At 31.0% G+C, this 27,014-nt stretch overlaps 2 protein-coding genes across 2 annotated transcripts; both read left to right on the top strand.

The window, feature by feature from the left end:
- Positions 1 to 1,145: 1,145 nt before the first annotated feature.
- Positions 1,146 to 3,751, top strand: LOC8273461 (cell wall protein RBR3). The gene is made up of 7 exons (XM_048379946.1): positions 1,146 to 1,478; positions 1,571 to 1,829; positions 2,050 to 2,247; positions 2,337 to 3,021; positions 3,136 to 3,242; positions 3,326 to 3,382; positions 3,470 to 3,751. Exons 1-7 carry the CDS (start codon positions 1,305 to 1,307, stop codon positions 3,499 to 3,501), a joined length of 1,512 nt encoding a protein of 503 aa, XP_048235903.1. The 5' UTR covers positions 1,146 to 1,304; the 3' UTR covers positions 3,502 to 3,751.
- Positions 3,752 to 23,546: 19,795 nt separating this feature from the next.
- On the top strand, positions 23,547 to 27,014 carry LOC8273462 (nuclear intron maturase 4, mitochondrial). The gene is made up of 2 exons (XM_048369768.1): positions 23,547 to 23,980; positions 24,279 to 27,014. Exons 1-2 carry the CDS (start codon positions 23,779 to 23,781, stop codon positions 26,585 to 26,587), a joined length of 2,511 nt encoding a protein of 836 aa, XP_048225725.1. The 5' UTR covers positions 23,547 to 23,778; the 3' UTR covers positions 26,588 to 27,014.

Genomic DNA, 27,014 nt, shown 5'->3' with positions numbered 1-27,014 from the left:
CTATTAAAAATTAACAAATTACTTTATCTATATATATGAATGCTGATAGTTTAATACAAGTTTTCATAAAAATTGAAGACATAAAGTTAGAAGATAATGATATAATTTTATTTATTTGATTGATATATTAGTTTATGTGTTCGTTATTTTTATAATATTCCATTTGTAAGATTATTGCAAATAAATTATTACATATTGTCAATATATTATATATGCTAAACTATTTAGTATTTAAAGTTATATGTAAAAATATAATTATATAGATAAATATTTCTAAAATTACGTTTTAAGGTAATATTTTTTATATATTAATATTTTTATATATAACTTTACAAAATATATGTTATGGTATATTTGTCTTGTTTTGTTCTATTAATTTTTTTGTATAATATTATAAGATATTTATCTATCTTATATATAGTTTTTATCATTTCATTAATAATATTAAATATTATATTTAGAAAATTTTAACACTCAAATTTTTATTAAATTTTAACCTCATTGTAGTGATAAATTTTATTTGATTCCAATTGTATGACTATAGAGAAATTTTACTATATATGTATATATTCCTTAGTAAGTAATTTTATTACGAGTTATTATAATTTATTATAAATATACGTGTTACTATATAATCTATAAAAATTAATTTTATATAATTCTATAATTTATAATAATAATTAAATACTAGATTAATTAATTATAGATAGTAGTTAGTTATTAATCAACTAGAAATATTATTTTTATTTATTAAATTTTTATTTATTTTAGAATTTAATTGATAATACTTTATAATTATGAAATTCACTTATATAATTTTAATTTATATAAATAATTATAAATTATATATCAATTTATTAACAATCTAATTAATATAATTAATTAACTATTTAAAATATACTGATTAATTATTTAAAAATTAGAAAATATATTTATAATAATACTCTAGCAAAACCCTTCAATAACACGTCCATAACTATAAGATATAATTAAAAGATAAGATTAGTATCATAAAGTTAACTCTTTATGAGCTGTAGAAATGCAATAGAATTCTCCCGCTTAAACCGGTCTACGGTTCCCGCCGGGTGAAATACAAAGATCTAGAATAACTAAACAAACCGCTAAAACAAATCAAGTTACCTCGTCTTCTGAAACTTTTAAAAGTCTCCCGCGTTTTCACTCCTCAACCTCCCTCCACTCCACAAAATCTCCCTCTCTTATTTTCTTTACCCAAAATCTCCATTTCTAATCCACATCCCTAATCCCTTCTTTGTCTTTCCTCTCATCTCTTTCAAGAAAAGAAAATGGGGAAGCAAACCAAATCCAGAACAACCCAATCTTTCGGCAAGGGCAAAGTGACACCAATGCAAGTTGCATTCATTGTTGACCGATATCTCTCCGATAATAACTTCTCTGATACTCGCTCTGTTTTCAGAACCGAGGCGGCTTCCCTCATCGCCAAATCCCCAGTTCAAGAGGTACCCATTCTGTTTTTCTCTCACTTCGATTATTATTCTTTTAATTCTTAGGAACCTTAAAATTGACTTGGTTTTCTCTAATTTTATTTTAGGCACCCAAGAGTTTGTTGACTTTGGGGGCGATGTTAAATGAGTATATATGCTTAAAAGAGCAGAAAGTGATGGTAGATCAAGAAAAGGCACGTTTGGAACAAGAAAAATTCAGGGTACAGATCCTTTTGCAGGGTATGCAAGATGCAATGAATGCTTATAACGTTAGTGGAAATGGCCCTACACCCATGATCCACAACTCTGCTTCAAGATCTATGGCTGTGGTTCCTCAAGCAGCTCCTTCTGCTGGATCTCCGGCTGGTTAGACCCATAAACCTTCTTTATGTTTGTATTGAACTAGTCGGTTTATACTATTTGAGTTCAATTTTTTGCTTTAGTCGTTTAGATCTGTTGAACTTCAAGATAGTATTGTTCTGATGAGAATTGAACATTTTTCTGGAAATTGTAATTGATATGATTACGGTGAATGTTCAGATAAAGTAGCATAACTTTATTGATGATTTTGATTTTTTTTCTTTAGGTTGTCCCATGTACACATTGTCGCCAACTGTTATGCCAGTTTCTATGCCCTCCAATATCATCAATCAGCATGTTAATATGTCTTCATCGGTTACAAATTTAACAAGAAAACGAGTTGGCTCAATTGTTGGAATAGAACCCCCTTCAACTACCAAGAAATCTCGCGCCAAGTTACCATCCAAGAAACCACCAAACAAGGGTATACCGCTTTCAAGTTTTGTCATGTGCCTATGTTGGATTATTTTCAGTCGTTCCGTTTAGTTACATATATAAATTATGATAATGCAGCAATTACCCAAGAAACTGCTCAGCCTGATAGTGCAGCCACTGCAAAAGAAATTGCTCAGTCCTCTGGGATCAGGTCATCACCTCATAACCGCATATCTAGTGGTCCACTAGCTCAAGGATCAAGTGTTGCTAAGAGTTTGTTCAATCAACCTTTGTTGTCTTCGCCAACTAATTCGACTGGCCCCACAACACCGCCGCAAGCAGTTTCTTCTCACAATGATCAATCTGTATCTCCAGTGGGTCTCTCCTCGGCTGCTCATTGCAGCAGCACCAACAATACTCCCCAAGAGACTCCTACAAACTGCACTATAATTACATCAGAAAGAGTTACTGTGAGCCCTTGTAAACATTTGTCCTACACCATGGAGAGAAATCATTGCATTTCTTCTTCATCACCGGTCAAGACAACCTTTAAGAGGCTGACTAAGAGAGAAAATGTAAAAGGAAGACTAGATTTTGATGGTTCTGATGTAGCAGCAAGCTCGGATAAACCACTCGGTGAAGAGTTTTGTTCGTCTGAATCTGATAAGGAAGGAGACATTTTTGACATTGATTTGCCTAATTTGGATGCTTTTGGAGCTAACTTCTCCTTCTCAGAATTGTTAATTGACCTAGATCTTGATTGTGAAGGTATTGGCTGTCCTTGCCCGCCAATCTTGGGTGCTTCTACTGACACTATTTCAGGGTATTTTCCTTTGGTCATACTTTATAACCTGATGCATAAGTACACTTTTTTTGTACTTCTTAAATCTAGTATTTCGTACTTCTTTTCATATCTTATGGTATGTTAAATATTCAGGTCCTCGCATGAATCTAGGGAAGCTAATCTAGGGGCTGATCCATTGACTTCTGAGTTCTCCTCAACTGTTGCAGAGGTGATATCAGGAAAAGATACGAACATTCAAGGTGATAAATGGAACTCATGTACATAATTGATTGAAACTAATTCATTATTATGCGTCTAATGGAATAAAGATTTTCTTTTTCAGGTCCTGATACTCTTACTGCTGTGAAGTCTATAACAAAATGCATTATTTTAAGCCCTGGTATTTTTTCATCTTTTAGCATGCTACTTGTTTTCTTTGTTGGAGCCAATAGTTTATTTACATGTTTTCTTATTTTTGGAATTGCAGCGAAAACAAATAGGAGTTCTTTGAAACAGTAAAAATATTTGGCAAGAAACTGAAAGTTTGAAGATTCTGGTGACTCTTAAGCTGACCTGGTACCAGTACAGAACTTACTGAAAGATTCCTAACCATCCCTATAAGCTAGTATTACAAGCAAATTTCTAAATCCTTGGTTAGTGCTTTATCTAGAGCCTGACCAATCATTTGTTTCTCATTTATATCCGTCTAACTAATATTCTACTGTAATATATTTATGCAAGCTGGATAACGCAGGTTACATTTTTAGCATGTTTAGTATCAGTATCTTTGTTTACTATGCAATCTGTAGTGGTTTTCAATGTTCAATTATCTGGGCAACTAGAATACTCTGTCAAGCAAAAAGAAAAAAGTGTCCAGCTATTTAAGAATTTGAGGAGAGCGCTCTTCACCATAACTTAGTGTCACCCTTTATTGATTTAATTAGGGTTACATAAAAAAGGAGCTTGTCTGTTATGATGAGATACAGAAATAACTGATTTTACAACCGGTATCAGTTTTATGTTATCAAATATGAGATTTCATTTGAGGGCAAGGGTCATTATATATTCTGTCATTTGAACGAGAGTCAAAGGTACCTGGGATTCAAGCATGCAGAGAATGTTGTACCTGCGCAGAGAAGGCGAAATAGCTTCAAGCTATATTTCAGTTTAATCTATGTTGAATTGACTTTGTTTTTACAGAATTATGGGTATTGCCTTACAAGCCATTAAAGTTGAGTTTCTAGGGCTTGTAAAACCATTAGAAGCTAGTTGGATGGCTTTGTGCCAGCTGTGTGATGCCCCTCTAACATCATTGATTAGAATCCAGCAGGAGAAGAGAAGCTTCTGCAGCTCATTAGGAACAAAAAGAAAAACATCGAACAAGTATTACTTGCTGCAGTACCTTTTTTTTTTTTTTTTTTATCAATGAAAAGAATTGCTGGCATTAAAGGGGCTTCAAGACAGTACAAAACCATAGAAATATAAGGAAGACCCAGCTAGAAAATCCATACCTTGCAAATTATAATATGGATTTTGCTTCATATGGTTTTGTAGACCTAAGAGTTTATCCGGCACCATTTCATTTGTTAAAAAATTTATGTTAAGGTCTGACACATGCGATATATACGTGCATTTAATGCTGTTTATTGTTTATTAATTTAATTTTGTTAAAAAAATATGTACTACAATATAAATATCTATAGTATAATTTTAACTCGATGAATATCAATTGATTAACTAATGAATATTATGTTTATAAATGATGAATGTTTATATCAATTATAATTTTTTTTTAATATGCATCATAAAAACAATAAAAACTTTCATAAATAATTAATATTTTTATTTGAAAATATTGATGAATATTATATATATATATATATATAGATAATAAAAATTGATGAATAATACATCAAATAAAATGAATATAAACATTAACCATAATTAATATTTCAATATAAAAAAATTAATTATTATAATGAACATTATACATATAGAATGTAACACCCTTAGTTGTAATAATAATAATTCTATATATATATATATATATATATATATATATATATATATATATATATATTTAAAAAAAAAAAAAAACTCTCCTTTTCTCCTCCCTCTCTCTCTTTTCCTTCCTCCCTCCCCTTCCCTCTCCTTCTCCTTTTCCTTCCTTCTCCTCCGGCCCACAGGTTGTCGCGGTAGTCCTCCGCTCCTTCCCGCCGAGCGTCGACCAAAGGCTGGGGAGGCTGCCATGTCGGTCCGACCTCTGCCGGCGTCCTTTCCAAAGCGGGAATCGGACTCCCCATCCCCAAAAACCCCGGAAGCAACCCTCCTCCGTCGGAAAATCCTTGCCGGCAGCCTTGGGAAGTGTCGCGTGAGCAGCGACTTTCCGGCCCCGATCCGCCGCCTTCCGGCCACTTTCCGGCCAAAACTCTTGTACTTAGGACTCCCGCAACTTGAAGCCGTAGGCGCTCCGGATTTGAATTCGAAACCATTGGCGGGGCCGGCTTAGGACCCCAGTGTTTTCCGGACGCGTGAAATATTTCAATTTTTAACTCGGTATAATTTTATTTTAGACTCTGGAAATTTTGTTTTAATATTAGAAAGTTAGTGTGGCTATTAATTGCTTGTGATGGGTAGTTTAAAAATAAAACAAATTAAATTGTTTGGGTTGTGGTGTTTTGGAGTCGGGAAAATATTAGTGCAGTTCTTGTGGCCCGGCTCCTGTTATTAAATTCCAGCATGTCCTGATATGTTTTGGCAGTCTGGACCCGTTTCTGGGGTAAATATCCGTAATTTAGGGGAGGTTTTGTCAAATTTTCGGCAGAATCCTCGAGTCCAATTTGATTCTAGGCAGTCGACCTTAGGGTCTAAGTTAGGAAAAATTTTCGAATGTCTATTAATTGTATGTCTTTTGTTATTAGATAATTCAGCCTTCCCTTGACTCCACAGGCGTAGGAGGGCTGAACGCGTTAGATCAGTGAGTTAAAGTCATTTAATCATTGCACTATTGCTAAGTCTGATTTAATATGCTATTTTGAAAGTTTATGCATAATATGATTATTAGTATCGCAAAATAAATGATTTCACTTGATTATTAATATTTGAAATAATATAAATATTATTATTAGTATGTTATAATAAGATAAACGTTATTATTTTTCCCCTCACAAATTTCACGTTGTTTTACCTTAAATTTTTAATCTTTATTTCGATATGTGTTGGTTGAGTTCATCGGATAATGATATTTATTATATGTAATGATTGCGAATTGGGAAATGTGGCTTGTAGAACATGTCACTGATGGGTTACATCGGGACGCGTCTGCCGGTAATGATCATGGATATAAGGTTATTATGGATTTGTCTGCCCTGATCGAGCATTGCTCTCTAGGCTGAGTTCAGTTGATTGCCGGAGTTAAGATCCCTGATCGAGCAATGCTCTCTGGGCGCCGGCTTATTTGGAATTCAAGTGTTCAGGCTGGAGGTAAGGACCCTGATCGAGCTTGCTCTCTGGGCGCCAGACCTGTTGGATTAAGAGAGCCGAAAGGCTACTAGAATTTGGGGTTTAGGGTTCTACCGAGCCATTTGTCCCAAAAAGAAAAGAAACAAAGATATTTTTATTTATTTATTTATTTCATTATGGTATGATGACATCATGATTTCTGTTTATGTTCAGGGTTTGATATATGGATTCGAATAATTAATATTTCCTGTGAAGACTGCAATAGTCTCTAGATTATTTGATTTTATCTCACTCTCGAGACTGACAGTCTCAGTTGTAATTTTTTTTCAGGTGATAGTTAAAGACCTTCGCCATCGCACATTCGACAGTCCGACTTCTTCTTCTTCGGACTTTTGTAATTATCTTGTACTTATATACTTGTCATTTTTACTCTAGAGTATCCGCAGTAGGAAATTTTAAAATTTATATAACTATTCTAACTCCTGTTGGTAGTATGATGATGTATTATGCAAGACAATTATGACTACTTTATATTTGGTTAATTGTATATATGGATTTGCGGGTTGGTAAGGCTTACTACGGGTTTCGGTGGCCTTAAGCCTACCCATTCCCTAGTGCCGGTCACGGGCCCCCAAAGTGGGTCGTGACATAGAAAATGACATTTTAATATATGTGAATGAACAAAAAATATTAATATATATATATGATCTAATAAAAACTTTTTGATATATGTTACTATATTATGATGCATATAATTTTTAATTTTAACACGTGTATTTATTGTTGACATGTAAAATTTAAGTTTATATATAATTTTTAATATAATATTAATTTATTTATTATAATTTAAAATTTTTTAAAAATAATGAAGGAGCGGGAACAAAAATTCCTGCTTTATACATTTTAATAGTAGAATGCACTGTACATCTTAAAAAAAAAAATGCACTACACATGTTATGAATTTCGGTATAAATTCATAGACTAGGGTCGATGTTATAACAATTGAAATTTGTATGCAAATTATAAGATGAACTATTGTCCACGTAGTATTATGATCCTAGGAGTCCATCCAGTATCGTTTTATTTGTATAAAAATCTGTATTTTAAGTTTTACACGTGCGTCTGGCATTGATGCGTGTCAGATGATGACGCAATTTTTTTTAAAAAAATTTATATTCATTATTTATTAATTTTATTTTTAAAAAATATTAAATTTCCATTATTTGTTAACTTAATTTTGTTGAAAAGATATATATACCACAATATAAATATTTGTAGTATAACTTTAGTATGATATTTTTTTATTTACTAATTTTATAATGGCGATTTATGGTAATATCTCTATTATATATGTTCATTTGAATGAATTAGTGGGTATGATTTTCATCAATGGCGAATATCCATTGACAAACTAATAAATATTATACCTATAAATGATGAATGTTTATATCAATAATAAAATATTTTCAATATGTACCACAAAAACAATAAAAACTTTTATAAATAATTAATATTTTTATTTGAGAATATTTATAAATATTATATATACAAACAATAAACATTAATATTAACACTGATGAATAATATATTAAACAAAATGAATATATAAATATTAATCGTAATGAATATTAAGTTCATAAATAATGAACATTTGAATATAAATAAAATTAATTATTATAAAATATTCCACCTAATGGATATTATACATATAGAAAATGAATATTTTTGTACATGTAAATGAACAATAAAATATTTATATTAGTCTAATAAAAAAGTTTTGACATGTATTACTATATTTTAATATATATGATTTTTAATTTTGACATGTGTACTTATTATTTACACGTAGAATTCAAATTTATGTATAATTTTATAATTTTTTATTATTTTATTTATAATTTTAATATTTTTGTATTGAGAAAATTTTAAAATATAAAAAACCAAATAAAGACTTTAAAAATATTTAATTTATTATTATTTTTAAATATTTTAATTAATTATAAAATATTAAGAGATCTATTTAATTTTAATATAAATTTAATTTATATTATTATTTATAATTAAAATAATTACGGCGGTCGTACAACAGACGAGTAAACGATTAGTTTTTATAATATTATTTTTAATAATATTAATTTTAAATTCATTTTATTACAATTAAAAATAAAAATCTCATGTGTCAAAAATAAATACACATATTAAAATAAAAATATTTCAAATAGTAACAGTGAAATAATTATAACAGTCACATAACACGAAAAAAAACTACTAATTCTTATAAATATATATATAATTTATGCAATGTATAATTTTTAATAATAATATTAAGTATTTATTTATTAGTACGATTGGCGTTTTAAGTATTTACTTATTCTTTTTGAAACCAGGTAAAAAAGTTTTAATCTGATTGAAATTTATTAAAAGATATTAAAACTTTTGCTTCCCTATTTATAATAATAAGAATATTATTATTTATTATTATAGATTAAAAGTAGTCGAATTCTATAAGATGATGAGGGATTAATTATTAGCTATATGGTACTGGAGCATTTTAATGTGTTTATAACTAGAATAATTTTTACGGTGCACGGTTTTTTTAATTTTTTTTTCTACGGTCAAACTTTAAAAAAAAAAAAGAATTTATATGTTTTTTTTTAGAATTTTATCAAAAAATATAAAAAATCTACCTATAAATTATAAAAAGAAAATATCAAAAGTATATTTATAAAATATTGAAAACATATTTTTAAAATTTATATTATTGTGAAATTAATTCTTATTTAGATTTTTATTTTTATAGAATTTTGTCAGAAAAAATATTAAAACTATACTTAAAAAATACCGAAAGTTTATTTATTTTAATTTATATCATTATAAATTTACCTTTTAAAATTTCATCCAAAAACCTATAAGATACTAATAGAATATGATTTTAACTTGTATTATTGTCAAATTAGTCAAATAAGATAAATTTATCATTTTTATTTTATATTTTTATGTTTGATATCTATGAATTAAATGATATTATATATTTTTTTACAGCAATTAGTGTGTTTTACGTGAAGATGTGTGTTTTAAAAATATATTATAATATATTAAAAACATATCAAATGCAGTTTGAAATATATGAATATATAATTAAAAATAAAATTGATATTTATATTTAACGATAATAAAAATATACTAAAAAGATATCAATAAAATATTAAAAAGATATTATAATACAGTTAAAAAAAACTGTATAAATAATTTTTTTTAAAAGCAATAAAGGTTTTTCTTTTGAAGAAAATCATAAAAATAAGTGACTATAAAAATAAAAAATTTGAGTGTACTATAATTACATAAAAGTCCTTTATCTTCTTTCTTATGCGAAATTGCGTACACTTTTAATAATATAAAAATATATAGAAGTATAAGAAGGATAAATTTATTGATTTACTAATTTCTAATTAATTAGATTAATTTATTTATTAGTTTAATATTGATATTATTAAATATAATCTAAATAAACAAGTAAAATTAATTTTAAAAGTACAAATTTTATTAAAATTCTCAATCATCAAATATAGAAAGTCTAATTCTATAAGTTTTAAAAACATATCAGTTATTATTTTAAAATAATATAAATATCTATTTAATATTTCTGTTTAAATTATATTAATAATTAAAATACATTTTATATTTATACATAATAGATAAATTAATATTAGAGCTTGATATATTTAGATTTAAACTACAAATGCATCAATTATTTTATAAAAAAATAATATATGTTCTATTTTAAATATTACATTACATTGTAATTTTAAAATTTTTATTTTATTTTAAATTTAATAATATTTTATTTTATATTAAATTAATAAAGGCAACTTCTATTATTTCAGTCTACTCTAGGGTCTAAGTTTAGAAAAGATTTACGAATGTCTATTAATTATATATCTTTTGTTACTAGATAATTCAGCCTTCCCGCCAGCTCCACCCGAGGCATAGGAGCGGACTGCGGAATGTGTCAAATCTGTGAGTTAAAGTCACTTAATCGTTGCACTATTGCTAAGTCTGAATTTAATATGCTATTTTAGAAATTTATGCTTAATATGATTATTAGTATTGCAATATAAATAAATTTCACTTAATTATTAATTATTGAAAATAATATCAATATTATTATTAGTAACGTTATAATAATACAAATATTATTATTTTTCCACACAAATTGCACGTTCTTTACCCTAAATTTTTAATTTTTATTTCGATATGTATTGAATGATTTCATTAGATAATCATATTTATTAAATGTGATGATTGCGATTTGGGACATGTGGTTTTCGTAGAACATGCCACCTGATGGGTTACATAAGGACCGCGTGCGCACCGGTAACGATCATGGACAGGTAATAAGATTATTATGAGTTTTGCCCTGGTCGAGCATGGCTCTCTAGGCTGATTTGAGTAAATTGTCGGAGGTAAGGTCCCTGGTCGAGCAATGCTCTCTGGGCGCCGGCTTGGTTGGAATCAAGTGTTCAGGCTGGAGGTAAGGACCCTGGTCGAGCTTTGCTCTCTGGGCGCCAGACCTGTTGGATTAAGAGAGTCGAAAGGCTACTAGAATTTGGGGTTAGGGTTCTACTGAGCCACTCGTCCCGTAAAAGTAAAAATATATTTTTATTTATTTATTTTATTATAGTATGATTATATTATGATTTGTATTATGTTCAGGGTTTGATATACTGATTCGAATAATTAATATTTTCTGTGAAGACTGAAATAGTCTCTAGATTATTTGATTTTAACTCACTCTCAATACTGACAGTCTCAATTTACTTTTTTTTTTTCAGATTCGTGACTGTTAGTCTTCCCGCGACTCTTAATCAGTAACCCGACTCTTTCATCATCGGGTGGTGTATTCGATTTGGTATGTTAATTTGTAAAATCTTAGATTCTCCATAGTAGTAATAGTAGATGTATTAGTTGTAAATTTTCTGAGTTTCAGGTCTCGCCAAATTCTTCTGGCAGACCGAATTAGTTATGTAAAATTTAATTGTTAAGATAATTGTGGCATCAGAAAAATGAGATTGAGATTTATTTAAGTTAGTGAGTGTCAGGCTTACTACGAGATTCGGTGGCCTTACGCCTACCCATTCCCTAGTGCCGGTCACGGGCCCACAGATAGGGTCGTGACAAAGTTGGTATCAGAGCTTAGGTTTAGATTTCCTTCAGTCTAGGCTAAGATTCTTGGTACTGCGGAGCTAGGATCAAGTCTGTCTTGTTGTTTTCATTGACTTTAGTGTCTCAGCCTTCACTGTTAGAGAGTCTATCATTCTTTTTCCGTGAGCTTCTCTTTGATGTTGTGCTGAGAATGAGCATTGTAGCGATGGGAAGATCTGAAGCGCGGTAGACTCGTGCCGTTTTCTTCAAGTGATTGGTGCAGTCGGGCCCTTGGATGCTTCGATTGTTGTTTCGATGGTGGGCACCACAGTCAGAATTAATGCAGAGCATAGTGCAGTCGTGTCATGAACCGCCTCATCATCGTATCAAACATCGCCTTAATGAGTAGCGCCGAAGTTAGTGTGTGGGAAGTCGAGCAGAGGTCAGAGCATATATGGTTGAGTTTGGTGATTGTAAGGAGCTTAAGAAAGGTGGTAGGAGTATTTTCATACGCTCGAAATCCAGAGAAACTTAAGCAAACATTATTTATTTTTTCAAATAGAATAAGTATTTTTAAAATACAATATTGCGCCTAGTCCCGAAAGAATTCATAATGGCATTTCACTGTAGGCATGCACAATTTTATTTTTAGGACATGCATCATACATCGTGCATTGCAACCCTTAGTAATAGGGGCATCATCACCATGGTGCGCGATATTGTAAAATTTTATATAAAGAAACCATTAGAGATTTAACGATTTTATAAAGTATTTTTCTTAGAATATAATAAATTTTTATTAGTGATGATTATAAAGTAAATAAATAAGTAAATCTTTCAAGTAAATGGTGTTAGCTTAGGACTCTCTGGATGACAAGCTGAGTTGTTGTGAGAACGAATTTGTGGCGCAATAGGCCCCATGTTGGATGATAGAGGAGGCTTTTGGATTTTAGTCAAAGAGGAATCTCGTGTCAGGATGGTATGGTTTTGTATTGGTTATCGTAACCAGGTGGATGGTATGTCGTGAATGATGTGATGTGGATGTTAAGGATTTTCTGTACGTGCAAGGGACACGTCTTTAGGAAGGAAGTTGGCGAGTGGATTTTTGGCGGGACCCGAGTTGGTCCAGATCCTTCGGAGGAGACTCTTTTCTCGCGAGCAACTGAAGACAGCTTTTAGGAAGCAGAGAGGTTGTGCGAACCCGGAGTGGGAGCGCGTGGAGTTTTGTATTAGAAAGTATGTATCCCTAAGGCGTCTCTTGTGCAAGAATGATGCGGTTTGGTAAGGTGGCGTGCAAGTTGGACTTGCCGCCAAATAATGTTCTCTGAGGTCAATCAAGTATTCGTAGGTCTTTGTTGAGGAAGTGTATTTTCGCTCCTTTGCTCGTGTTGGACCCTCAGTGTGTGAAAGTAAGTGAAGATTTGGTTTCTGAGGAGCTGTAAGTCAGGATCGCGAATTCTCAGGTTTGCCAGTTTTGTTTAAGGGTTTTGTCGATGAGTCTTGTGGTTAAGTTTATTTCTTCTGAGGAAAGTTTCTGAGAAGTCAAGGTTGAGATGAGAGGTTCCGAATTAGTTTCAGTCTTGAGTGAAGCCCTTTTTTTTTTCTTTTAAAATTCGAGGACGAATTTTTGTTAAGAGGGGGAGAATGTAATACCCGAAATTTTAATAAATGAGTTTTTATTTAAATTAATTTTAGCTTTATTTTTATTCGGTTTAATTGGAATGATTTAAACACAATTTTGAAAATTTAATATTAGACAAATAAATGAGTTATTTCTATACCCAATTAGTTTGATTTTTAAGGAGTTAATTAAGTAAATTATTTGAGGAATAAATTATATTTTTGGTTATTTAATTTTTTTCCAAATGTGTGTATATATATATATATATATATATATATATATATATATATATATATATATTGGAGAATTATGGAAGAATTTGTAAAGGGTGTTTTTATAAAAGAATTTTAGAAAAATTGGTATTTTAATGAGCTAGTGGTATTTAATTTTAAGTTGGAAAATATTTAGCAAATTGACTATTTAATTTAATTGTGTGTTAGGACTAAATTGGAAATATATTTTGGAATAAGGATTAAAAGTATAATTTCATTAATATGGGATTTTAATGGAAATTTATAAGTTTGGTATTTTTGTAAATAAATATGTTAGTGAGGGGTATATATGTAATTATGTATTTTCAATAATTATGATTTGGCCCAAATTAAATAGTTAGGGGCTAAATTGAAAGGCTAAAGAAATGTTTGGGGATTAATTGGAAATTCTGCAGGGTAAAATTGTAAGAATTAAAAAAGTTGAGGCACCAAAAGGTAAGAAAGAAAACTTAAGTGTCCTAATGTCGATATTAGAAGAAAGAAAAGGAAAAGAGAATATCGGGGAGAGAGAAAGAAGAAACGGGGAAGAGGAAGAAGAAGAAGGCGTCGTCCAAAGGTATGATCGTGGCCGTCGGCGAGGAAGCTAGCGGCAGGTGGATGACGTCGGTGGCGGTTTCTAGCATCATTCCATTTCGGCGGCCTTGTCGGCCGATCTCGATGCCGATCAACTCCACTTGGAGAGAGCTTCCTTTTGGCGGTGGTGGCGTCGGTTTTGGTGGCCGGAGGAGGGAGTTCCGGCAAAGTAGGTGGCAGCCGCGTTTTTCAGCTTTTCCGGCGAGATCCGGCGAGCTATGGATGATCGGAGGGCGTATCCCGACTCTCCTCAGCACAAGCTTCGCAATGGCACCGGTTTCGTGGCGATCGGGCTCCGTTTGCAAATCGATGGTCGAGATCGTCTGCAAATTTCTTCGGATGATCGGGGATCATATCGAAAAATCAGAACCGGAAATCGTCATCAGCGCGTCGTTTTGAGTCCAATGGTGTGTTTGGATCGTCGATCGGACTCCGGCGGCTGAAAGCGAGTTGACCGAGCGATCAAGCGTCTCGGTAATTTTTCTCTAGCCCGTTGATTTTGGAATTGTTGGTTTAATTATATGTTTATTGAATTGTGTTGAATATTAGAAAATATTGTGTGTTAAAATATTTATTTGTCGGACTGCATGCCTTGGTTGTGTTTTGTGATGTGTGGCGGAGTCAGAAAATTGGTGAAGTCTCAGAGACCCAACTCCCGTTAAAATGAATTATTGATTATCCGAAGTGTTTTCTGGCAGGTCCTGAACCCGTTTTATGGGGAGTAAATGTCCGTAATTTAGGAGAGGGTCTGCCGAATTTCCGGCAAATTACTGGAGTCTAATTTAAATTTAGGTAGTCTACTCTAAGACCTAAGTATAGAAAAAATTTACGAATGTCTATTAATTATATATCTTTTGTTATTAGATAATTCAGCCTCCCGCCAGCTCCACCCGAGGTGTAGGAGCGGACTGCCGAATGTGTCAAATCTGTGAGAGTCACTTAATCGTTGCACTATTGCTAAGTCTGAATTTAATATGCTATTTTAGAAATTTATGCTTAATATGATTATTACTATTGCAATATAAATAAATTTCACTTGATAAATTTATGTTAATTTGTAAAATCTTAGATTCTCCGCAGTAGTAATAGTAGATGTATCAGTTGTAAATTTTCTGAGTTTCGGGTCTCGCCAAATTCTTCTGGCAGACCGAATTATTTATGTAAAATTTAATTGTTAAGGTAATTGTGGCATCAGAAAAATGAGATTGAGATTTATTTAAGTCAGTGAGTGTCAGACTTACTACGGGATTCGGTGGCCTTACCCCTACCCATTCCCTAGTGTCGGTCACGGGCCCACAGATGGGGTCGTGACATCCTAAATTTATCGTTTTAAAAATTTACAAACTTTTACTCTTTTATTTTCTGTCTCTGATTCATACTGGTGCAACTCGTCAAATAGCATATTCTACAGTCGTTCCATCACGAGTCAACGCGAAATTAATGAAACATATATAAACAGTAAATAACTAAATATTTAAAATATTAATAATTTAATCAGAGCTATCGCGTAAAAATCTTAGCATGACACACATAAGCAGATATATGACTTTAACTCACAGCTTTGACGACGTCCTAGCTTTGCTCCGATGCCTCGGGTGGAACAAGCCGAACTGATGGATTATCTAACCATGGAAAACAATTTAATCAATAACATTTAAACATTTGACAATTAACCCTATGTCACGACCCGATCTGTGGGCCCGTGACTGGCACTAGGAAATGGATAGGCGTAAGGCTACCGAATCCCGTAGTAAGCCTGAGACTCACTAACTTAAATAAAGCTCATCTAAAATTATTGATGCCACAATTTATGTTAATCGTTAAATTTTACATATTTAATTCGGTCTGCCAGAAGAATTAGGCGAGACTCGAAACTACATAAAAGTACAATTGATAAGTGTACTATTTCTACTGCGGAGAATCTAAATTTTTACAAGTCAGCATACGAAATCAAACACATCACCCGATGATGAAGGAGTCAGGTTGCTTGATAAGAGCCGTGGGAAAACTAACAAACATAGATCTGAAATAAAACAGTAAAATTGAGACTGTCAGTCTCGAGAGTGAGTTAAAATCATAAATCCCAAAAATAATTTCAAACACTTCAATAACACATTTATTTAATTTGAAATAATTTTAAGTCATGCAACAATATTCGTGTCATGTCGTGCTTAAATAAAATAATTTTCACACACTACGGGACGGAGTACCTCAGCAGAACCCTAATCCCAACGCTAAACATCTTGACTCTCTCATTCTAACAGAACTGGCGCTCAAAGAGCGAAGCTCGACCAGGGTCCTTAAATCCAGTTGAGCCACTAATTATCACTAACACTCTTAGCCTTTCGGCTCTCTTACTCCAATAAGACTGGCGCCCAGAGAGTGAAGCTCGACCAGGGTCCTTAACTTGAGTCTGGTCACTTAGGTTCCAAATAAGCCGGCGCCCAGAGAGCGATGCTCGACCAGAGCAAGTCCTAAACTTTCCTTTTTAAATTTACCATTTTACCCCTTTTCTATCACTCACGGATTATACCGGTACACTCATCAAAATACTATGTTCTACTGCCGTCCTGTCCCGAGTCAACACAAAATCAATAAATTCAGTGATGAAGAACACGATATATACGAATGGTAATAAAAAAAGCATGATATGTATATGAACAGTAATTAAAGAGCATGATACATATGAATAATAATTGAATGAATAATTTAAACTGGCAATCAATCAATCACAATAACTATTTAAAAATATATGCATGACACGTGCATAACAAATATATGACTTTAACTCACAGTTTTGACGACCTCCTAGCTCTGCTCCGATGCCTCGGATGGAGCGAGCCGAACTGACAGAATATCTAATCACAGAAAACAATTTATCAATAACGCTAAAATAGTTGACAATTAACCCTAGGTCTAGATCCTTAGGACTGACTGTCTAAAAATCTCGACTCGGGTAAATTCTAACGAAAATTCGGCAAAACCTCCCTTACAATACGAACATTTATGCCTCGTAAAACGGGTCTAGGACCTGCCAGAAAACACTTCGAATAATCAACAAATTCATTTTAACAGGAGTTGGGTCCCCGAGACTTCACTAATTTTCCAACTCTGTCACACATCACAAAACACAACCTAAGGCAGGCAGTCCGATAAACAAATATTTTAACATACAATATTTTCTAATATTCAACACAATTCAGTAAACATATAACTTTACCAAAGAATTCTAAAATCAATGGGTCAGAGAATTATTGAGACGCTTGATCGCTCGGTCGACTCGCCTCCAGCCGCCGGAGTCCGATCGACGATCCGAACACACCAACGGACTCAAAACGACGCACTGATGATGATCCCCGCTTCCGATCTTCCGATTCGACCCCTGATTGGAGAGATTTACGGACGATCTCGGCCGTCGATTTGCAAACGGAGTCCGATCACCACGAAACTAGTGCCGTTGGAAAACTGGTGACGAGGAGAGTCCGAATGCGTGCTCAGATCGTCCGAAGCTCAACCGCACTAGCCAAAAAAACTCCAAAAACCGAACTTTCCTGACAAGCTTCTTTTTGCTCGATCTCCTTCCGCAACAACCTTCACATTTGATGCTATCCTCGAAGAAACCCACCAGCCGCTGTCCATTTAAAACTAGAACCACCAAAATGGTTGCCGGAGCTACTACCATGCTTGCTAACTCGGCTAGCGGAAAGAACGAATACAACGCTGCGCTGGCGACTTTGGAGTCGAAGCTCGAAGCTCGGCTCCGACGCCTCCGCCTACTACTTACAACAAAACTTCCCTTCCTCCCTCCTCGATCATCCCTTTCTCTTCTTCTTTTTTTTTTCTCTCCATATCAACTTCCAGTCCCTGAACTTATCATCTTTACCATTTAGTCCCTCAACTTTTTTAATTACAATAATTTTGTCCTGCAAAATTTTCAATTAACCCTTGAACTTTTTTTAGCTTTTCAATTAAACCCCTAACTCTTTAATTTGGGTCAAATTAGAATTATTGAAAATACACAATTACATATATACCCTTGCTTTTAAGTGTAAAATTACCAAAAAGCCCTTGCCGACATATTTAGTTATAAAAATACCAAACATATAAATTTCCATTAAAACCCCATATTAATAAAATTATACTTTTAATCCTTATTTCAAATGAATTGTTCAATTTAATCCTAACACTCAAATAATTTACTTAATTAATTTTTTAAAAATCAAACTAATTGGATGTGGAAAATAACTCCTTTATTTGTCTAGCATTAAAATTTCCATTTAAATTATTCCAATTTAAACCAAATAAAAATAAATTAGAATTTATTTAAATAAAACTCATTTATTAATTATTATTAATATTATCATTATTAAAGGAAAATTCTGGGTATTACACCCTAGGTCTAGATTCCTACAACAGACTGTCTAAAAAATTTGACTCGGGTAAATTCTACCGTAAATTCGGCAGAACCTCTCCTAAACACGGACGTTTACCCCCGTAAAACAGATCCAGGACCTCCCAGAAAAAACTTCAAATGTTTCAACAATTTATTTTAACGGGAGTCGGGTCCCCAAGACTTTATTATTTTTCCTGACTCCGCCACACATCACAAATCACGACTAATTGCAGACAGTCCGATAAACTATTTATTTTTACTAACAATATTTCTAATACTCAACACATTTCAATAAACATATAATTTTTACCCGTGAATTCTAAAATCGACGGGCCAGAGAAATTACCGAGACCCTTGATCGGTCGGTCGACTCGCCTCAAGCGGCCGAAGTCCGATTGACAATCCGAGCGCACCAATGGACTTGAAACGACGCGCTGATGACGATCCCAGTTTCAGATTTTCCGATCCGACCCCTGATCATCCAGAGAGATTTACAGACGATCTCGGCCATTGATTTTCGAACGGAGTCCGATCGCCACGAAACTGGTGCCATTGGAAAGCTTGAGCCGAAGGGAGTCCGGATATGCCCTCCGATCGGCAAACCCTCGCTAGAGCTCGCCGGAAAAGCCAAAAACTCAGGCTGCCCCTACTCATTTCACCTCGCCAGATCTTGCAATTCCGGCAGCCTCAAGGGGTGGCGATGGTCAGAAAGAAAGCCTTGAAGTTGCTGATCAGTTTGAGCCCAACAACGCCGCCAAAGATCGCCGGAAACTCCATAATCAGCGGTAAGGAAAAATCTGCCGTTTCTAGCAATTCTCGTTGCGTGTCGATGCTGCGGCCTCATTGCTCCTCCGAGTCACCACACGCACCACGGATGCTGCGACTCTATTCTCTTCTTCCCCGACATACCGACGCTCCTCCCTCATTCTTCTTCTTCTTCTTCTTCTTCCTTCTTTCTTTTCTTTCCTTTTCCTCTCCATATCGACTTTTGGTTCCTGAACTTTTCTTCTTTACCATTTAGTCCCTCAACTTTTTAAGTACTAGCAATTTCATCCAGCAAGATTTCCAATTAATTCTTAAACTTTTCTTTAGCTTTTCAATTAAGCCCCTAACCATTTACTTTGGGCCAAAATAGAATTATTAAAAATATATAATTACATATTTATCCTTGCTTTTAAATGTAAAATTACCAAAAAGCCCTTGCCAACGTATTTAATTTCAAATATACTAAACATACAAATTTTCATTAAAACCTCATATTAATAAAATTATATTTTAAATCCTTATTCCAAAATAAATTTCCAATTTAATCCTAACACACAATTAATTTAATTAATCAATTTGCTAAATTATTTTCCAATTAAAATTAACACCATTTGCTAATTAAAATTTATCATTCCCCGATAGTTTTTTTATAAAAATATTATTTACTAATTCTTTCATAACTCTCAAATATATAATTTTAATTCATATATTCATTTTGGAGAAAATTGAATGACCAAAAATATAATTTATTTCCCAAAGAATTTACTTAATTAATTTCTTAAAAATCAAACTAATTGGATATAGAAAATAACTCCCTTATTTGTCTAGCATTAAAATTCCATTTAAATCATTCCAATTTAAGCCAAATTAAAATAAAATAAAATTAATTTAAATAAAAAATCATCTATTAATTATTATTAATATTATCATTATTAAAGAAATTTTTGAGTATTATAAATATAAATAATAATAAAATAATAAAGAATAAAAAATTTAGATTTGGATCATAAAAACAGTTAAAAGAAATTTGTGATACGTTTGATAATTTATTAGTTGAATATAATAATTAGAATAAAGTTTCAATCTATATGTATGTAATATTAAAAAGTAATAATAAAAAAATAAATATCAAGAATTCTAATAATTTAAATATTTTAAAAAAATTATTATATAGACGTATAAAACTTATTAGTGCAATGAAATGGATACATAATTAAAGTTGATAAATATATATATATCTCATATTTATTTTTCTTAACATATAATAAATATAAAAATTTCACAAGACTATATTATATGATTTTTATAAATGACTAATATATATATAAATAGGAATATTAGAAAAGTAAAGTAAAACTTAATAATCATACTGATATTATTATATATTAATTTATATGTAGTATATAAGAAAATTTTAAGAATATAAAGAATTAAACAATCATATAATATATATAAAGTAAGCTAAATTTTTCTATGAGACACCACTTGATAATATTTTATAAAGTCACGTTATATAAAATTCTAATAAAAAATACATGTGGGTTTTAATGTGGCTTATATAAGAATTTATTATGACATTAAATACTAATCAAATAAAATGATAATGTTAATGTATTATAATATTAAATAAAAATCAAATAAAATAATATTATTAAATGTTTATTATTGAAAATAACTAATATAATAAAAAATCATATAATTCCACTAATTTACTATATATCTATTATGAATTTTTTAATTATTTTTATAACTATTAAAATATAAAATTATATAAGTAAAATGATAATACTAAGCATTTATTAAAATAAAATAATGACTAAATAAAATTATTTTTTATGACATAATATTTTTTATTAAAATAAGATATTTTAAATTAAAAATTTATATTATAAACTCATTAATAATTATGCATTAGCACAAGCATATTGCTAGTTTGATATATACCAAGTATTTTCTAAATTCAATTTATTTATATCCAATCCAAACTAAATAAAAAATCCGCATCCAAATCTGACAATTTTCAAAATGAATAAAAAAAATCTAAATCTGTATTTGACAATTGTCATACTAGAGTTGTGCCCGATGTTGATAAATTATATTATGGACCCAAGATCACAAGGCATTGTGAACATGGATCATTTTACATGTACATAATAATTTTCTTTTAGAATTTTGTTTAATTATTTTTTTAATTGTATATAAATTTTTTAATATTTTATATAATTTTTTGGATAATAAAATAGTCATGTTACAAACTAATAAATTATAAAATTCAAAATATGATATTTGTATTTGATTTTTAGTAAATTAATGATTTTATTAAGTATTAAATTTTAAAAATTAATTTTATTTTTATTAAATATTAAATATTTTCTTATTTAAAATTTTATTAATAGTTACTTCTTCAATTACATACTAATTGATTTTTTCTTATTATTTTGTTTGAATTAAAAAAAAAGTATTTAATAAGTTTAATTATTGGAAACAAATAGTTAATTGAGATTAAATGACTCTTCTCTAGATATTAATATATATATTATGTTAAATGAATCTCAAGTGTATATTTGATGAACTTGTAATTTGTAGATAATGAACCTCAAGTATATATATTCATTACTTATAAAGTGTATATTTATTTATTATTAGTATCAGGTTCATTAAATATAAATTTTAGATTCATAACTTATAAAATAAGTATTCAATTGTTATTAGTATCAGATTTATTAAATATGAATTCTAGGTTCATTACTTATAAATTATAGAATCATCTATTATTAGTGTAAGGTTCATTAAATATAATTACTTATGAACTCATTGTTAAGATATAAATATATTATTTATTACTTATAAAGTGTATATCAATATATATATATATATATATATATATATATATATATATATATATATATAACTTTATTTAACATGTGTACTTAAATTGTTGATATATAGAATTTTTGTTTTCACATGTATATTTATTTTTGATACATGAAATTCAAATTTATGTAAAATTTTATATCTATTAATATATTGATTAATAAGTTACATTTTTAATTAAATACAGACTCTAACCTTAAAAAATAGTATATTAATTATATTTAAATATTATAATAACTAATAAATAGTTTTCTAATCGGATAATGATACTAATTATATTATAAAAATAATATATTTAATTATATTTTAATATTATATTAACTAATAAATTAATAATTTTAAAAATAACATCTTAAATTATATTTGTGATATTATATTTAATAATTAAGTTTTTAATTACATAATAAATTTTTAATAAAAAATAGTAATATAAGTAATAATATCAATTTATGTAATACTAAAATTAATTAATAAATATTTTTAAAATAATTTAATATTGTTGTATTAATAAAATTTTAAAAAATAAAGAAATTTAATTGTAGTTAGTTTGCTCTTATTTTTTAAAATATAATAAATTAAGTATTAAATATAAATATTTTATTATATTATATCTATCAACTTGATTTTATAATATAAATAATGATAATAAAAATCATGTAACGTACGAATAAACGACTAGTTTATTATTAGTGTTAATTTCATTAAACATAAACTTTAGGTTCATTACTTATAAACTAAATATTCATATGTTATTAATGTAAGGTCCACTAAACATAAATTTTAGATTATTTTTTATAAATCATATATTCATTTATTACTAGTATAAAATTCATTAAATATAAACTGTATATTTATGAACTTATTTCTAACATATGAATTTTTTTTTAATTTATAATCTTTAGACTATAATTTATGAACCTTGACGTATAATGAAGTTACAATTTACAATATATGAATCTAAAATTTATTTTATAAATTTAAATTATAACACTCTGAAGAAAAAAATTAAGATTATTTTTAATTTTAAAAAATAAAATTACTTTATTATGTTTACTCTTAATTATGTCGATTAAAATTTATATTATTTTAGTATACAATATTTTATTTTGATATATAATATTTTCTTATAAAAGTATTTACATATTTAAAAAAAAATTTAATGTTATAGTAAAAAAGAAAGATAAAATATAAAAATTATAAAAATTAAAATAAAAAATTAATATTTTTTAATAATAATATAATATAAATTTAAGGAATGAGAGACTTATACTATGTTAATTAATTAATTTATAATATATTTACATTATGATGTTAATTTATTTTTATTTTTTTACTTTATTAATTATTTAATGATATAAAATATTAATTAATATCTAATCAGACAAATTCAAATTTCATAATATTCAAACACATATATTAACTTTATAATATAATAACACAAATGTATTTTTATCTTGGATGCATAGTTGTTCATGTTGCCGGTGCAGGATAACAATCCCCGATGCAGGATATAACAATCTCCCGATGCCGAGAGAAAAGAGAAAAAGAACCGGCCCAGCCATTGGTCATTCACAGCCGAAATTGCTTCCCCACCAAAAATCAAGAACTTTCAAACCAAACCCAACAGTTACCAGATGCTCGGCGAGCTCTAATATAGAATCATACGTACATACAGTAAAACGTTTTCTTCGTTGATGCTCAATTTCGTCACTTTCTCAAGGTACCCTGCACTGCCGCCACCTGCCCAATGCTCCTCTTTAATCTCTTCCTTGTACAACCTGCTTCTACACCGATTTGGGCAAAAACGATGGTACTGCTGCAAGAACCTCTGCGGAAACCAACACCTATGCACCTCGTCGACAATGGTGAAATCCACCATTTCATACTTGTCGTCGGGTGGGTACCATATTTCTTTCTATTTTTAACTTGTGGTTTGCGCTCTACAGAGTCACTGTCTATTGATCCTATTACACTCCCAATATTTGCGTATGGATTTATTGTTATTCTGATTATTTGATATTAAAATTTAGTTCTAACGATTTCCGATAATGATTTATTTGGCTTTGAAATATCTCTCTAACACAACTGCGATTGCATCTGTTCATTTATCATCTTCTTTGTAGCTCTTTGATAACGTTGATGATTTTTATTTATTTATTTAAAATTACAATGTGCTATTGATACCGTGCAACAGGAACGCCTATAGAAAGATTGCAAGGTTGCATAAATTATTCTACACTTGCACAAGTTACTCAATATGATGATAAGGGCACTGGGAAAATGACATTAGCAAAAGATTTAGCATTTCTTATTGAGGAATCTTCCAGTCCTAATGAAAGAAGGCCCAAGAGTCGAATGGAGCTCAAGAGGTCTTTTGAACTACGTATAAAGAAGAGGGTGAAGGAGCAATTTCTTAATGGGAAGTTTCAGGATCTAATGATGAGAGTAATTGCAAATCCTGAAACTCTACGGGATGCTTACAATTGTATTAGGCTAAATGGAAATGTTGATATAGCGTCAGATAATGGTAATATATGTTTTGAACATATGGCAGAAGAGCTTGCTAGTGGCAATTTTGACGTTAGTGCTAATACTTTCTCGATTTCAACAAGAGGAGTAAAAAAAGAAACCCTTGTTCTTCCTAAACTAAAGCTGAAGGTTGTTCAAGAAGCTATCAGAATAGTCTTGGAAGTTGTTTATAAGCCTCATTTTTCTAGGATTTCCCATGGTTGTCGAAGTGGAAGGGGCCACCATACTGCATTAAAATACATCAGCAAAGAGATCTCTAATCCTGATTGGTGGTTTACATTGATCATAAACAAAAAGCTCGATGCATCCGTCATTAATAAACTTATCTCTATATTGGAGGACAAGATTGAAGACCCTTATTTATATGATATACTTCGAGGTATGTACGATGCCCAGGCACTCAACGTGGAGTTTGGGGGTTACCCAAAGGGCCATGGTCTTCCACAAGAGGGAGTGTTGTCTCCTATTTTAATAAACATATATTTTAGTGTCTTCGACTCTGAAATTGACAGACTTTCAATGAAATATGAAGCTCTCAACTCAAGTTTAAATGTCAATGGAGAGCAGCGCAATTCCAAGCTGCGAAACTGGTTTAGGAGACAGATTAAAGGAAATGATCTAAAAAATGTGGCTGAGGAGAGTTTCAGTCCAAGAATTTATTCTTGCCGCTTTATGGATGAGTTGTTTTTTGCAGTTTCTGGAACTGAAGATGTTGCTCGTAGTTTCAAGTCTGAAATTGCAGATTACTTGCAAAAAATCTTGCTGTTAGATGTTGCTAGTGAAACAGAAATTGTTCCCTTTTCAGGACCTCAAGCAATTCGCTTTCTGGGCAATCTAATAAGAAAACGTGTGAAAGACAGTCCTGCTGTAAGGGCTGTTCACAAGTTAAAAGATAAAGTTCAGGCATTTGCTTCACAGAAACAAGAGGCCTGGGATGTTGGAACAATTAGAATTGGGAGGAAATGGCTGGCTCATGGTCTGAGAAAGGTTAAGGAGTCAGAGATCAAGCATTTAGCTGATAGTAGCTCTCTCTTGAACCAAATTTCCTGCTTTCGAAAAGCTGGGATGGAAACTGATCACTGGTATAAGCTCCTACTTAAAATATGGATGCAAGACATTGAGGCAAAAGAAGCAAAGACTGAGGATTATATTTTATCTAAGTATGTTGCAGAACCAGCTCTTCCACAAGAATTGAGAGATTCTTTTCATGAATTTCAGATGTGTGCAAAAGGATATGTCAATTCTGAGACAGCTGCAATTCTTGCCCTTTTGCCAAATACCAGGTCCTGCAGTGAGATGATCACTGAGATCATTGCTCCTGTTAATGTAATCATGAAGCGTTTGTTACGATATGGATTAATCACATCAGAAGGGCACTCACGTGTGAATCCTCAACTTGTTTTACAAGATAAAACTCATATTATTTACTGGTTTTCAGGTATTATTCGCCGTTGGCATAGGTGGTATGGTCATTGCGAGAACTTTGCTGATATAGAGCTCATAGTTAAGAACCAAGTTTGGCAATCTTGCATTCGTACTTTGGCAGCTAAGTATAGAATTCATGAAAATGAAGTGGAGAAACAGTTTGATTTAGAACTGAGCAGTATCCTTTTGACCCAAGAGACAGACCAAGAGATGACAACTGAGAATCCAAACTCTCTAGCTTTTGAAAATGACGAGGGATTGATGTATGGAATTTCTTATAGTGGCTTGTGCTTACTATCATTAGCAAGAATGGTGAGTCTGTCACGACCTTGTAATTGTTTTGTTATGGGGTGCTCAGCTGCAGCTCCCAGCATTTATACTCTTCATGTAATGGAAAGACAGAAATTTCCTGGCTGGAAAACAGGGTTTTCAACTTGTATACATCCTAGCTTGAATCGAAGGCGAATTGGGCTTTGTAATAAGCATTTGAAGGATTTTTATTTTGGTCATATATCACTCCAGTCCATTGATTTTGGTTCATGGAAATGAAGGCTATATGTTATTTGAAATATTGAAGATGCATGGATGCTGGCCTATTGATGAGTTACTGTTAAGAAACCAGCAAAACTGTTATCAATGCTTTTAGGTGCCAACTGCAAAGGAACTTTGCAAGTCTGCCAAATTTGATGTGTTGATGATGGAAGATTTGATGTTTTGCACAATGTTACTTTGAACATTTATGTGTAGAAAACATAGAAATCCCTTTGCAAGTCCACCTTCAGGTTAATATTGTTTGTTTGCAAGCTTTAAATTTTGCATTTAAATGTGGATCATAGAGAGTATGACCTTACATTGGTTATAACTAGTATGATTGCTTTGTCCTCCACTGCCCCCCTTCTGTTTAATGTTTCTGATAGAACAGCTGGGCCTGGACTCGCCAAAATGAAATTACTATATTTATGTTTTCCTGGATGTA

This window comes from Ricinus communis, chromosome 10, assembly GCF_019578655.1.
Source record: "Ricinus communis isolate WT05 ecotype wild-type chromosome 10, ASM1957865v1, whole genome shotgun sequence".
NCBI lineage: Eukaryota > Viridiplantae > Streptophyta > Magnoliopsida > Malpighiales > Euphorbiaceae > Ricinus > Ricinus communis.
The sequence above is the reverse complement of the archived record's forward strand: the minus strand, read 5'-3'. Positions and strand labels throughout refer to the sequence as shown.

What these genes read in the sequence shown, in the direction of transcription:
- LOC8273461 (XM_048379946.1), top strand. Translation starts at nt 1,305, where the DNA reads ATGGGGAAGCAAACCAAATCCAGAACAACCCAATCTTTCGGCAAGGGC. An exon ending in TTCTGCTGGATCTCCGGCTG is followed by an intron (nt 1,830 to 2,049) that starts GTTAGACCCATA and finishes TTTTTTCTTTAG; the next exon opens with GTTGTCCCATGTACACATTG. An exon ending in AAAAGATACGAACATTCAAG is followed by an intron (nt 3,243 to 3,325) that starts GTGATAAATGGA and finishes TTTCTTTTTCAG; the next exon opens with GTCCTGATACTCTTACTGCT.
- LOC8273462 (XM_048369768.1), top strand. Translation starts at nt 23,779, where the DNA reads ATGCTCAATTTCGTCACTTTCTCAAGGTACCCTGCACTGCCGCCACCT. An exon ending in CATTTCATACTTGTCGTCGG is followed by an intron (nt 23,981 to 24,278) that starts GTGGGTACCATA and finishes ACCGTGCAACAG; the next exon opens with GAACGCCTATAGAAAGATTG.